The following is a 13043-nucleotide window of genomic DNA, read 5'->3' on the forward strand; positions in this document are numbered from 1 at the left end:
GGGTCGAGGTGTGCAGAGGGGAGAGGAGTTTGAATGTCACCCACTTGAGGCTCAGAGACTGAGTATTCCTGATGTTATGACTGCTTACTGGTGGCTCTGCTGGCTTCTGAGACCTTGGGAGCTGCCAGGGTGGTCCAGGTGGCCTTGTTCTCGTTGTAGAGGAAGACTGGATCTGCAGTCTCCCCCGCCTCCCCTCCCCTGCTGCTCCGTGAATTCTGTACTCTTAGTTCCTCACCTGTATGGCCTTACTTATCTGCACCCAGTGGCTTAGGCCTCCTCCCTTTCTCTACCAGCTTACACTCCTCCCCTGACTGCAAGTGTGTAACACTCCCTCTCTCTCTCTCTCTCTTTCTCTCTCTGCCTGTCTCTTTCTCTCTCTCTCTCTCTTTCCTTCCCTCTCTCCCTCCCTCTCTCTCTCTTTCTCTCTCTCCCTCCTCCTCTCGCCTAGAAACTCAGGTCAAGCCCCTTGGAGTTATCCTTGACCCCTCTCCGTCTCTTACTTCCATGTCAGCCTATCAGCAGGTCCTGTTGGCTCTCTCTTCATCCTATCTCTCAAAGCTGACCATTTCTCACCTCCTCCATGGCCGTCACCCCGGGCCAGGTCACCATCTTATCTTCCCGCTATTGGCTTCTAGCTGAGCCTCTGCTTTCTGCTCTCAATGCAGCAGCTAGAAGTATGTTGTCAGGTAACATCCTTGCTCAAACCCCGCCTAGCAACTCCTACCTCATTTGAAGTAAAGTCCAAAGATCCTACAGTGAAGGACCACTCTGCTCCTGGCCAACACAATGGCCTCCTTGCTGTTCCTCCAAAGGGCCAGACAAAATACCACTCAGAACCTTTGCATTGGCTGTTCCCTCTGCTCGGAACACTCTTCCCTTGGACGTGGGCACGACTCCCTCGCTTTACGGAGCTCTCTGTTGAACGTCTTTCTCAGAGAGGTCTTCTCCTAAGAGGAACGACACCCTCTTCTTCCCCATCTCTCCCGCCGCCCCCCGCTTTCTTCTACTCGTTTCTCTTCCACTTCATGTTCCCTGACACATGACGTAGGCTCTTTCTCTCAGTCTGCTGATGGGCCTGCTCTCCCCCATGAAGACAAGAGCTTATCTGTCTTGCTCAGGGCTGTATCCCCAGCCTCTAAAACAGAGCTTGGTATGTAGTGGGTGCTCAATAAATGCTGACAAAACCAGCCTCAAGGCTGGCCCTGCCCATTTGGCTTAAGATCCTTCCCAGATCTTCGTTCCCGCCCATCGGCTTTGCCTCCCCCTCCCCCACCATCTTTGCCCTGTTTCTTCCTCTTGGCCCCCCTCAGCCCTGCCTCTCAGTCTTAATCCCTCCCCTCCCTCCAGCTTACCTGCCTCCATGGCCAGCACCGTGATGTTGTGCCAGCCAGCTGTCTCACGGTCCAGTCCCTTGCCGGTTACGATGGCACCTGTGTCCGCATCGATATCAAAGATCTGGTCCAAGTCTGAGTCGTGGTCAATGGCGTACCTGAGGGAGGCAGGGCGGGACTGATTGAAGGTGCCCTGGCACCAGGTGGAGCCTGTGCCATATCCCCCCACCCCACCCACTCCACCCCAAAAGAGGGTGGGTGACAAAAGGAGCAGAAAAACCCTTGCCAACGAGGAGCGCATCTCAGCTGCACTTGACCTTTCTGAGCCTCAGTTTCCTCAGCTGGGTAATGGAGCTAATAATTTGCACCCCACAGCTGTTGCGAGGGCTGGAAGTGGGCAGAGTCCCTGGCACAGAGTGAGCATTTGTTGGAGATTCAGTTCTTATTTTTCCATAAGGGATGACCCTGGCATTGGGCTTGAGAAGGAGAACAGGGCTGGCGTCAGGCAGGGGGAACAGAAGGTGCAAAGTCAGGCGGGTGAGAATTATTCAGGAAATGGCAAATAGTGCGCAACGGTTAGAACTGGGAAGTGGGGAGAGTTAGGCACCAGAACACGCAGGGAGGAAAATTCAGGGGTTCGACGTGTCCTTGGGGGGTTACAGGGAATTTTGAACAGGAGAGAAGCAGTCGGGCCTGGCGTTATGAGGCTCTCTCCGGCTGCGTGCGCGCCTGAGCATGGCGGGCCCAGACCAGGGACACGAGCTGAGCGACGCTGTGGTGAGAGGGTCTGGGGGACGCTCCACTGGCCCCTCCCCACCTGCCTAGCACGCTGGAGCTAATCTGAGGCTTTTCAGCTGCCGCGTGAAAAAGCCCTTTGTTCCACCTTCTTCCCGGGCCTTTGTGCGGCGGCTCCAGGCCTGAAAGGCCCGTGTCCAACACACGTCTCCGGCGGCAGCCCAGAGAGGCCCCGCCAGCACTGGCCGCTGCTTCCCTGCGCTGATAACGTGGGCGGAGGCGCCGCCAGGCTGTGCGGGCCTACAAAGGCCTAGAATGCCAAGCAAGGGCTCTTTGTGCAGCAGGACAAAGCGGCTTAGTGGGCGGGGCTCAGCCGGAGGCTCCGGCCCCTCCCACAGGCAGGAGGAAGAGGGGCTGTTTCCCACGGGGAGAAACGGAAGCTCAGGAAAGCGAGAACACCAGAAACACTCCTGCTGGAGGCCCAAAGCCCTGACACGACCCTTCAGTGGGGCCCTTGGCGGCGTTACCAAATTTCTCTGGGCCTCAGTTTCCTCATCTGTTGAATGGGGATAATGATACTCAGTGGAATTGCGAAGGTCTGAGAGTATTCGGAGCAGGGTTGGAGCCGCTGCTACTTATTCTATCTGTGTGACCTCGAACAAGTCATTGGACCTCCTTGGCCTCTGTGTGCTTATCTGGAAAAGGGTGTGATTCAGACTCACCTCCCACTGGTGTGGCTTCGAGGAAGCGATACATAGATCTAGGCATAGGTGACAGCACTAATTCTTTTCATATTTACTGTGGTAGTGGAGGGGAAGGCTTATGGTGAACTGTGGAGGGCTGTACATATGGCTGTAGTAGGCATTATAGCAAGTCCTCCGAGTCCCTATTTAATGCTCCTTCCTGTCCTTAAGCTGCTAAACCCATATCCCCCTTGGCCCTGAGCATCCTGGATCCTCTTGACCTGGGTGACAGTGTGTGGGAAGGTTCAGCCCCAAGGCGATAACTCGCCACTAGTACAGCTCTTAACAGTTTGTAGCTTGCTTTTCCTCTAGCCATCCCTCCATTCCTTCCTTTATGCCTAGACATCAATTAAGTGTCTTCTCTGTGATGCTCTGCGCTAGGCCCTGGGGGTGAAAGTGCTGATGAGACAGATGGAGTCCCTGCCTGGCATCCCGAGGCTGATGTGATTTTCCCGTTTTGCAGATGAACGCACTGAGGCTCAGAGAGGAAGCTTAGGACTGCCAAGTATGGTTGTGCAGATTGTGTCCTGCACAAAGGCACGAGGCTAAAGGGAACGTGGGGGTAAGTCCAGCCAGTGTTCTGCTTGCCAAGCCATGTGTCCTCGTCCAGGGAGTATCTTCTCAAAGAGGAGCCTTTTTTATCATTTACGTAAAAGTGCCATATGGGCTAGCGATGACCCTGCCCAAGGTTACACAGGGACTGTCACAGAATTGGAATTTGTACTTAAATTTGAGAGTCTATACCCAAAGTTCTTTTTAGCTTGTTGACCCATCCAAACCTACAAAGAATGGAGCCTCAGGTCCCCTTTGTGCCCAATCTGGCCCTTTCAGATGTTTGGGTCCAACGGAGGTAGAACCAGACTGAGTATCGGTTCAGCTGGAAGGAACCACAGAGACCTTCTAGATTTCCAGGCGGGAGGAAAGAGAGTCGGGAGGGGGCCAGGCGAATGACTCGGCCTGGGGCTCCCGGTGGCTGGGTCAGGGCTGGGTGTGGGGAAGGCTCTGGGAGGATGCAGACTGCCCCCCACTTGCTTCTCTTCCCCTTTCTGCTCAGACCTCTCTCTTCTCTTCTCCCTCCTCCTCATTATCCTCCTCCTAGTTTTTCTCTTTTGTTCCCTCCCAGAGGGGAAGAGGGGGCTGGAATGTAAGTGGAGACAGCTGTTCCCAAGGCCAAGGGCCGGGGGCTGCCATTAACGAGCTAAAGGCTTGGGGCTGCAGGTCAGTGTGGCTGGCTGAGCCCAGTGGTTTTGTTTCAGCTCAGGGAGCCAGCGAGCGGGAGGGAGGGGTGAGATGGGCACAGCATGTGGCAAGGAGTGTGGCCTGGCAAATGTGGGAGGTTGAGGAGAGGCTTGTGTGCCTCACGTGTAGGTGCATGAGTTGTGTGTCTGGTCTGCTTTGTGGGTGGAAAGTGTGTGTGTGTGTGTATGTGTGACTTGAATATGTGAGTGGTGTGTGTTCTCTCTGTGTGTGACATACTGCGTTGCAGTTGGAAGAACAAAGGCACAAGAGGCAGCTGCTCAGCCCTGGGTCTGGATCCAGGTCCAGGCTGACCCCAGACAAGTCACTTCCATCTTTGAGCCTGATTTTCAGCAAAGTAGAGGTGATAATCCAAACTTGCAAGTCATTGGATTAAATGCCCAGCTGGGGGATAGGTGCCTAGCTGAGTTCCAGGAAAATTACTCTGTGATTGAGAACACAAATTACTCTGTGTGTTATTCTAATTATTATTCAGAAATGTCTGGCATGGGGTATACAGGCGTCCCTCTAATTCAGTGTGTGGTCTGCGTGCCTGGGGCTGGGAGGCCCCATGTATGGACACTGGAGTATTGCCAGGGGTCTGAGAAGGACAGGAGACAACTTTGGGTCTGCTCAAATCTCATTCAGTTAGCCAGGACCTGGAGGCCAAGAAGGAGGCCAAGAAGAGTTCAGTGAGAGAATGTGGGTATGTGTCAGCTAGTGTGTGTGCATGTGTGCGCACACGTGTGCATGTGCATGTATGCATGCATGCACATTCAAGGCATGCCTGGGAATGGTGGCCCAGAGCATGGATCTGGTGCCCGTCTTCCTAGATTTGAAACCTAGCAATGTGACCTTGAGCAAGTCATTTAATCTCTCTTTTCTTCAGTTTCTTCCTCTTAAAAATGGAGATGATGGTGATAATAATTATAATAACTATCTCACAGGGTGGTTTGTAAGATCAGATAAGTGACTACACATAAAACACTTTTAACAGCACTGGGCACCTGCCACATGACTAGCTCTTATTTTTATTTGCTGAGCAAGACTTTGTGCCAGGCTCATGTAAGGGCTTTATATGCATGAGCTCCTCAAAACATCTTGGGTACTGTAATCACCCCTCATTTTACAGATGAAGAAACTTAGGCTCACAGAAGCCAGGTGCCTAGCCCTAGGTCAAATGAGCTGGTTAGTGGCAGAGCCAAGTTCTCAGCCCACGTCTGTCCAGAGCTGCAGGTCTAAGAGCACCCTCCTAAGGTCAGCCAGGTACACCTGCCAGCTCCCATATGCTAGGAGCAGCACACGACGCTGCTGTTGCCCTGGTTGGGTGGGGAAAGTGGGGAGGGTACTGCTTCCGGGCTTGGGTGGGCATGCGGACATGGACACCATGTATATATGTGCATAGATAGTGCACACAGACATAATAATCATGAAAGGCTGCAGACTTCTGCATGTATAGGCTTCCTGGTGCTTCTGTGTCTGGGCTCACGTATATATACATGCAGCAGGATGAATAATGCAGACCCTACCCTGACTCTTCAGACACAAAAATGTTGCCCCCCAAACCAGGTGATACCTCTCTGCTCACTCCACCCTGTCCATGACTTTTTCCCCCTTCCCCCCACCCCCACTTTAAGGCACACACTCAAAGGGCACGCAGTCAAAGCCCATGCACGATGCCTGGAAATTTGCATATGGTTAGTACTGGTTGCAGAATGAAGGGGAGACATAGGTGTCCAGACCACCGAAAAATGGTAATGTCCAAACGCATAATCCTCCCTCCAGCCTTGGGAGCACTGGGTACAGAACCTGGTACATAGTAGATATTTAATACCCATTTTTTGAATAAATGAATGAGGCAGGTACTATTATGATGCCCATTTTAGAGCTGAGAAAACTGAGGCTTGGAGCGGATGCAGTGATTTTCCCACAATGTTACAACTGAACTGAACTTCAGACCCAGGTCTCCTCTGATGCCAAAGCCCATGTACTTTCTGCTGCACGCATTGTGGAGTGCTGGGAGGAAATGAAATGTTCGCTTCCTCTGGTCCAGTGTGAGTTTTTCTGTTTTTGATGTTCAAAAGAGAGTCATGAGGGGGCTGGGGCTGGTAGGACTCCAGTTGGGCTGATAAATGGCCAGTCTATTTGCAGAGTTGCCTGTTCCAGAGATGGGCCCTCTGAGCACTATCCTCCATCCCTCAAAAGCCTTCCGAGGCTTCCCACTGCCTAAGGATAAAGTCTCACCCCTTCACCTGACATTTGAGGTCCTTCACAACCTGTCCCCTCTGTCCTCATCTCCCAGTCCCTCTTACATGAGCTCATCCAGCTGATCTCTCTGCTCCTGAACTTAACTTCCTGGCTTCATGATTCCATTTCTGCCACGGGGTCCTCATTATCACTCCACCCTGGAGCACCATCTTCCCATTCCAACCTCGTCCCTTTCATCCTTGCTCAGGGCCACCTGGGGGAAGCTGTGTTCACTCTCGTCTTTGGTGCACACCTCTCTTTGGAGTTCCTTAGTCCTCAGGCCCCTGCCTCAGCCCAAGCCCACTCAGACTCAGATCTGTCACCAGATTCATTCACACGGGGGCCCCAGCCTTCCTGTCAGCCCATGTCAGACTGATCTCTGTGCCTGAGGCACAGAGGAGGGCATAGCACAAGTTTGGGAACTGCACTAACCACACAGAGAATAATAAGCAGGGGCGAAATGGCAGGAGGCTGGATTCAAGAAGCCCATTCCTTCCCTTTTCAAGCTGAGTGATATTGGGCCAGTCACTTCTCCTCTCTGACCCTCAGTTCTTTCATCTGTAAAATGAATAAAATAGCTCCCGAGGCACAAATGCAGCACTGTGAGGCACCTTCCACTCACCCCAGTGCAGGGACTCGGAACAATCACTCTGTGCATCTGCGTTTCTGAATTTCCCAGGTGCCAACCGTGCGAGGCAAAACCTCCCAGGATACCACTTCATGTCTTCGTTTCTGGGATTATGCCAAGTTTGTTCCTGCCTCAGGCCCTTTGTACTTACTGTTCCCGGTACTTCCTCACATCTCTGCATGGTTGTCTTTCTCTTTAACATTCTGATCTCAGCTCATTTGAAAAACTCCTTGATCACTCAATCCAAAGTAGTCCGCCCTGGCCCCAGTCCTCCTTATCCTACTAACTGTTTATTCCATTCATAGCTCTTATAAGCAACATCCCATTTAACCACTTGTTGACTTGTGTCAACAAATGTTTAACCACCCATTGAGTGTCTCCCCACAGGAAAAGGCAAAGTGCGTGTGGGCAGGGACAGGGTGTTGTCACTACTGTTTCCACATTGCCTGGAATGCTGCTAGACGTGACTCGATGCGTAGGTGCTGACTGAATCCATGGCCCTTAGAACTCGGGCCCTGGACAGCACATGGGGCTTATGAAGACCCCTTCGCTGTCTCCTCCAGCCTCGCACTGCCCCCCACCCCACCTTTCCATGTCTGTCCCTACAGACTGGGCAGTCCTCCCCAGCTCTGCCCTTGGCTGAGTCATCTCTGCAGTGTCCCCAGGCCTGGCTCCGGGCCTGGCACAAAGGAAGAGTCAGGTAAATGTTTGTGGTGTTAAATTGGACCTGTCTCAAGCTCCTCATCGTGTCCACATCTGAGGAGCCCCAGGGAAGGGGCTGCAAAGAGAGATGAAAGAAGGTGAGAAGCGGGTTTCAAAGTTGGCCCTTTCAGTGCAGATAAAAGCAGGAGGGAAAGGGAAGGGAAGGGAAAGGAGGGAGGGGGGAGACTGGGAGAGGGCGCGAGAGTGATGTTGGAGAGGAGAGCAGGCAGACAGGAGCGCTGACCTGGGAGGCAGGGAGTTGGCTCCTACTCCTGGTTCTTAACTCTCTGGGAAAGTCCAGGGGAGTCCCCTCCCCTCTCTGAGCATCAGTTCCCTGACAAATGTGGCTGATGATTCCCTTCCCACCCCAGAAATCTGGGGCCCAGGCAGAGGCTGAGGAGAGGTTGAAAGACTGGGTGGAAGCGGGTGGGGGAGTTCAGAGGCAGGACGGTCTGGGCGGTGAGGAAGGTGGACGCAGCCCAGGCATTCTGGACCTCTGGGCAGAGTCTGAGCCCCGTACCCTGCCCTTGCGGGCCGTCAGACTTGGCTCATGCTGCCTCATCACCCCAGTCGACTGTAGCTAGCACAGTCTGCTCTTCTCCAGGCACATCTACCCCTCCCCTGCCTCCATACATCTGCACAAGCTGCTCCTCTGCCTGGAATGTCCTTCCCCTCATATTGACACCTGACCAGACCCAGGTACCCAGCTCAGTTTAGTCTCTGCCTCCTCTAGGAAGTCTTTCCAGACCCTTGAGGATACTTCCTAGTCTGGGAACTCATAGGCAGTTAAGCAGGATGGCATCTTTGTGTCTTTATCTAGGGCTGCTGCATAAGGTTGCGCGGGCTGTGCACTGTACAATTCCAAGAGAGCCATTCACACGGATGGCGATGGGAATGTTACCCATCTGGAATTGTGTAATGCAGAGATCCTCAAACTAATCGCCCTTCCCACTTTGTCCAATGCTCGGCACAGAGCTGGGCACATAGTTGGCTCGGAGACGACTCACTCACTATGTACAGGGGTTTCAGGGAGACAGCAGGGAGCTCCAGAAACTCCCATCTGTCCAGTAATAGCCATTCCTCCCACCCCTGACCTCCTCTTCTCGATCAGCTTCTCCTACAACCCTTTTTCTTTTTGCTTCTATCTGACCTTCTTCCAACCAGGGCCACAGTCAGGGGCTCCCCAACCCCTCAGCCTCCAGACCCTCCCAGGGACACCACTGGGTGCTGCAGCAGCCCCTCGCCTCTGCCCTCCTGCTTCCGTCCCTGCTCTGCCTCTCTCTTTTCCTGTGTCCGTTTCTACTTCTTCTCTTTCTGACTCTCTCTCCAAGTTTTCTCTCTGTTTCTACATCGCCAGGTAGGTCCCTCTGTCTCTCTTAGTTAGTCTTGTCCTCTTTCCACCGGCTCTCCTCTCTCTCCGATCTGTTCCTCTCATTGTTGGGCTCTCCACCTCAATATGAGTCTCTCTCTCTCTCCGTTCCCCTCCCCCCCCCAGTCTTTCTGTTTTTATATTTCATTCACTCATCATGCAGTCAGTGAGTGTCCACCGAGAGGTGGGCATCGGGCCAGGCCTTGAGGACACAGTGGTGAACACATAGACATACATCCTTACCCTCACAGAGCTTATCTCCTTGTGGGAGAGACAAAGTAATCAAAAACTAAGCAGCACGTTAAATTGTGATGAAGGCTAGTGGGGACAAAGGAATATGAGGGAGGGGCTATGAAGGGTTGGAGTGGGATGGAAATTTCAGAAAGGGTAGTCAGGGGAGACCTCCCTGAGAAGGCGACCCTTGAGCAAAGACTTGGAGGAAGTGAGAGGTCACGCTGTGCCCATATTAAGGGGAGAACATTCTAGGCAGAGGGATCAGCAGTTACCAAGGCCCTGAGGTGGAAGCGAGCTTGGTATGCTTGGGCGGCTGTGGGGAGACCAGTGTGACCGAGCAGAGTGAACCAGGGAAGGAGGGTGAAGTCTGAGGGGTTTCGGGGAGGCCACAGCAAGCAGGGTCTGGGGTCATTGTGAGGGCTTCGTGCTTCATGTTGAGCCAGAGAAGTGCCTCTAGGGGGCTTTGAGCAGGATTGGTCTGGCTCCTGTGCTGATTCTAGATTAAAGAGGGGCAAGGACAGAAGCGGGGAGACCAATGAGCAGGCATCTGCAATAGTCTAGGCAAGAGAAAGTGGTGTCCTGGACCGGGAGGTAGCAGTGGAGGTGGGGAGAAGGGGTCAGATTCTGGATGTTTTTTTTTTTAAATTAGAGATGACAGGATTTCCTGATGACTTGGAGGGAGGCGAGAGAAAGGCAGAGGTGGGGGATGCCTCCAACGTTCCTGATGCAACCGAAAGGATGGGAATTTGGGGAGCGGTGGGGAGGGAGGGGGTGAGACCAGGAGCTCAGCTCAGTTCTGAGCGTGATGAGTTTGAGGTGTCTAGTGGCGATCCAGGGGCGATGCTGAGGGAGAGGTGGGGCGAGACAGAGGGACTGGGGAGTCACAGGATATGGATGGACTGGCTGGGAGCACAGAGGAAGCAAGTGTGGGCAGATTGAGGACCTGGGCTGAGCCCGGTTCACCGCGCTGTCTGACTCGCTTGTTCTCCCTCCTTGTCCGGTGTCCCCTGTCTCTGTGACTGTTCTCACATCTGCTTCCTTTGTCTCAGAACTCCAGCTGTGTCCTGGGTCCATCTCTCTCCCCTCCCCAACACCGTCTTCTCCTCCTTCCCTCCACTCCCCCTCCCCCTCTGCCCGCAGTCTGTGCGCGGGCGGTGGCGGGAGAGCAGGCAGCAGGCGTCGGCCCCGGGCGGGGGTCTCACCGGACGGGCCGGTTGGCGGCGTCGGGGTCCCGCGCCGTCACCACGCCGACCAGGGAGCCCACCTGCGCGTCCTCCTGCACCTCCAGGAGGCCAGAGGGCGGCCGGAACTCGGGGGGCTCATCCACGTCTGTCACGGCCACGCGCACGATCGCCTGGTCGCGGAACGTGCCCAGGTCAGCGAAGCGCGGGTCCACGAACTTGTTCAGGGCCTCCAGGACCACGGTGTGCACAGGCTGGGACTCGAAGTCCAGGCGCTGGGGGAGGGAGCAGAGGGCCGATGAGTGGGCTGGGGACTGCTCGGGTACCTACAAATCCCAAGTTCGGGAGGTAGGCCCAGAGAGGGCGGGGGTGGCCCAAAGTTACAAGTGGGCTCAGCAGGGGCGCCTGGAGAGTCCCGGACCAACCATCTCTGGTTACAGGTGGAGAAAGTGAGGCTCTCAGGGGGACAGTATTGCCTAGGGACAAAACAGCTGCTCAGGGCTGACCGGAACTGACATCCTGACTTTTGCTACCCAGTACAGTATGTTGGGGCATTTCATTAATTTATTAATTTACGAAGCACTTACTATGAGCCAGTGCTTTAAATATATTAACTTATCTAATTTAACAACACCCTCCACAGGGTTTTATTATTATTATCATCTCATTTTACACATGAGGAAATTGAAGTCCAGAAGGCTGTGTCACTTGCTCAAGGTCAAGTTAGCAGGTAGTCACTCTAGAAGCAGGATTCAAACCCAGGCAGTGTAGCTCCCATGTCCTGGCCCTTAACCCCACAAGAGGAAGGGCATTGGCTCTGCTGCTGACCAGCTGTGTGTCTGTGGGCAATCTATTTAGCCCTTTGTGCCTCATTCGAGAGTATAAAACACAGCATTCCCTGGTACATAGGTGGTAGCAGCTAATGCCAGTTGAGCCTGATAAGCCAGGCGCCTTAGAGCTTTCCTGGAGATCTGGCTAAACCCAGAGAAGCAGAGCCTTGCTTCTCTCATCAGAGAGTACTAATGGGTGACCCTCTGATGAATGAGCTCCATGGCCGTGGGTTGGCTCTGGCTTTCTAAAGACAATGGCTTATAGCAAGGAGAAATTGCAATGGCGGGGCTGCCGGCTCCTCGGTTGCATGGTGGGGGCGCTATCGGAATGCAAGGGCGACTTTTATAGAGACCCGCCCTGTGTGAAGGGAGGGACCCTCCCTTCCTCTCAGGACCACCCCACCTTCTCCAGCAGCAAAAAAGGGCCACCTCCTTCCTCCGTCCTGTTGCCTGGGAAATCAAGATGCAGGGAGGCAGGCGGTGGCCTGGCTTGGGAGTGAGCAATGGTTTCTGGAGCCAAGTCATCAATCAGGCGGGGGTCTGCTCCCTGAGCCAGCACTGATTTCACAGAGACACCTCAGGCGCCAGTGCTGGAGCCAGCGGGAGGGGCCCTGAGCGGGGAAGGGAGGAGGGGTGGAGGGGCAGCACTGAGCGGGAGAGCAAGTGCAGTGCTGGAGTCCAGAGGCTGGGCGAGGAGCCTGATTCTGCTGCTCCGTGATGCTGCGCCTCCCTGTGCCTCCAGTTCCCCATCCGTGAAATGGGCTCACCTTACAGTGCGGACAGATGGAGATGAGAAGCCTGCCAACCACGTAAGGCTTAAAGTGGTTGCTTCTGGAGCCATACTGCTTGGGCTCCCATCCCTCCGCTGCTCTGCAAGATGCATGACCTTGGATGCAAATTACTGAGCTTCTCGGGGCCTATGAAACGGGTAATAACAGTACCCCGGAGGGTTGTCGTGGGGATGGAATGAGTTAATGCATGGAAAGCAGTTGAAGGGCGCCTGACACATCGTAAACACTTTATTATAAGTATCAGCTTTCATATTACTATCCTCTGGGAAGAAATTGAAGAAACTGGGAGTTTTCTCTGTCCTCATACCCTCAAGGCCGGGTAGAGAGTGGGTCTAATGTGCTTATTGAGTGAATGGAGGGTTGTCAGGGGCAGATGTTTCTGTGGGTCCCAGAAGGCAGATCCCAGGCTGATTTGTGTTTTAGAAAGACAGGTTTTGGTTGAATGGGAGGAGGAAGAGCTGGACAATGACGGGGACTGAACATTCCGTCCCTGGAGGTGTACAAAGTCCTATAAGCATCTGAGGGCCAGTTCAAGGGATTGAGACCTCCTGTGGGAGAGCAGGGCTGGAGGGGACGGTCTGCACAGCTCTCAGTTGCCAAGCCCATGACTAAGTCCTGGAAGAAGGATTTTTGCTTCTTTATTTGACCTCCGTCCCTTTCCCCTAGGGATCACCGAGTTTGCATTTTTGGCTTCTCGTTCCTAGGTAAGTGAGGAAGGCTGTTAGACTCAGGAAGGAGAGAGTTTGGTGTCACCAGATCTGGGTTCGAATCCCAACTCTACCTCTTACAGGTGTGACCTTGGGCAAACTCTTTTACCTCTCAAAGCCTGTTTTCTCATCTGTAAAAATGGGCATAATGATGCCTCCTTCAGAGGGAAGGGAGAAGATTTTAAAAAATAATGCAGGTGAAGATCCTGGTATGGACTTGAAGTAGCACACTGTAGTTATTAAAAGCACTGATTCAAATCTGGATTGAATCCTGCCTCTGACAACTAGCTGTGCAACCTTGAGCAAGTC

General features: G+C 53.6%; 1 protein-coding gene across 1 annotated transcript in view; it reads right to left on the reverse strand.

The window, feature by feature from the left end:
- Positions 1–13043, reverse strand: part of CDH22 (cadherin 22) — a 68685-nt gene that overhangs the window by 19789 nt on the left and 35853 nt on the right. The window contains 2 exon segments of the mRNA XM_039864481.1: positions 1353–1489; positions 10428–10681. Coding sequence (XP_039720415.1) covers positions 1353–1489; positions 10428–10681 — 391 coding nt within the window.

This window comes from Pteropus medius, unplaced genomic scaffold (genome assembly GCF_902729225.1).
Source record: "Pteropus medius unplaced genomic scaffold, Ma_sr-lr_union100, whole genome shotgun sequence".
NCBI classification, from domain to species: Eukaryota; Metazoa; Chordata; class Mammalia; order Chiroptera; family Pteropodidae; genus Pteropus; species Pteropus medius.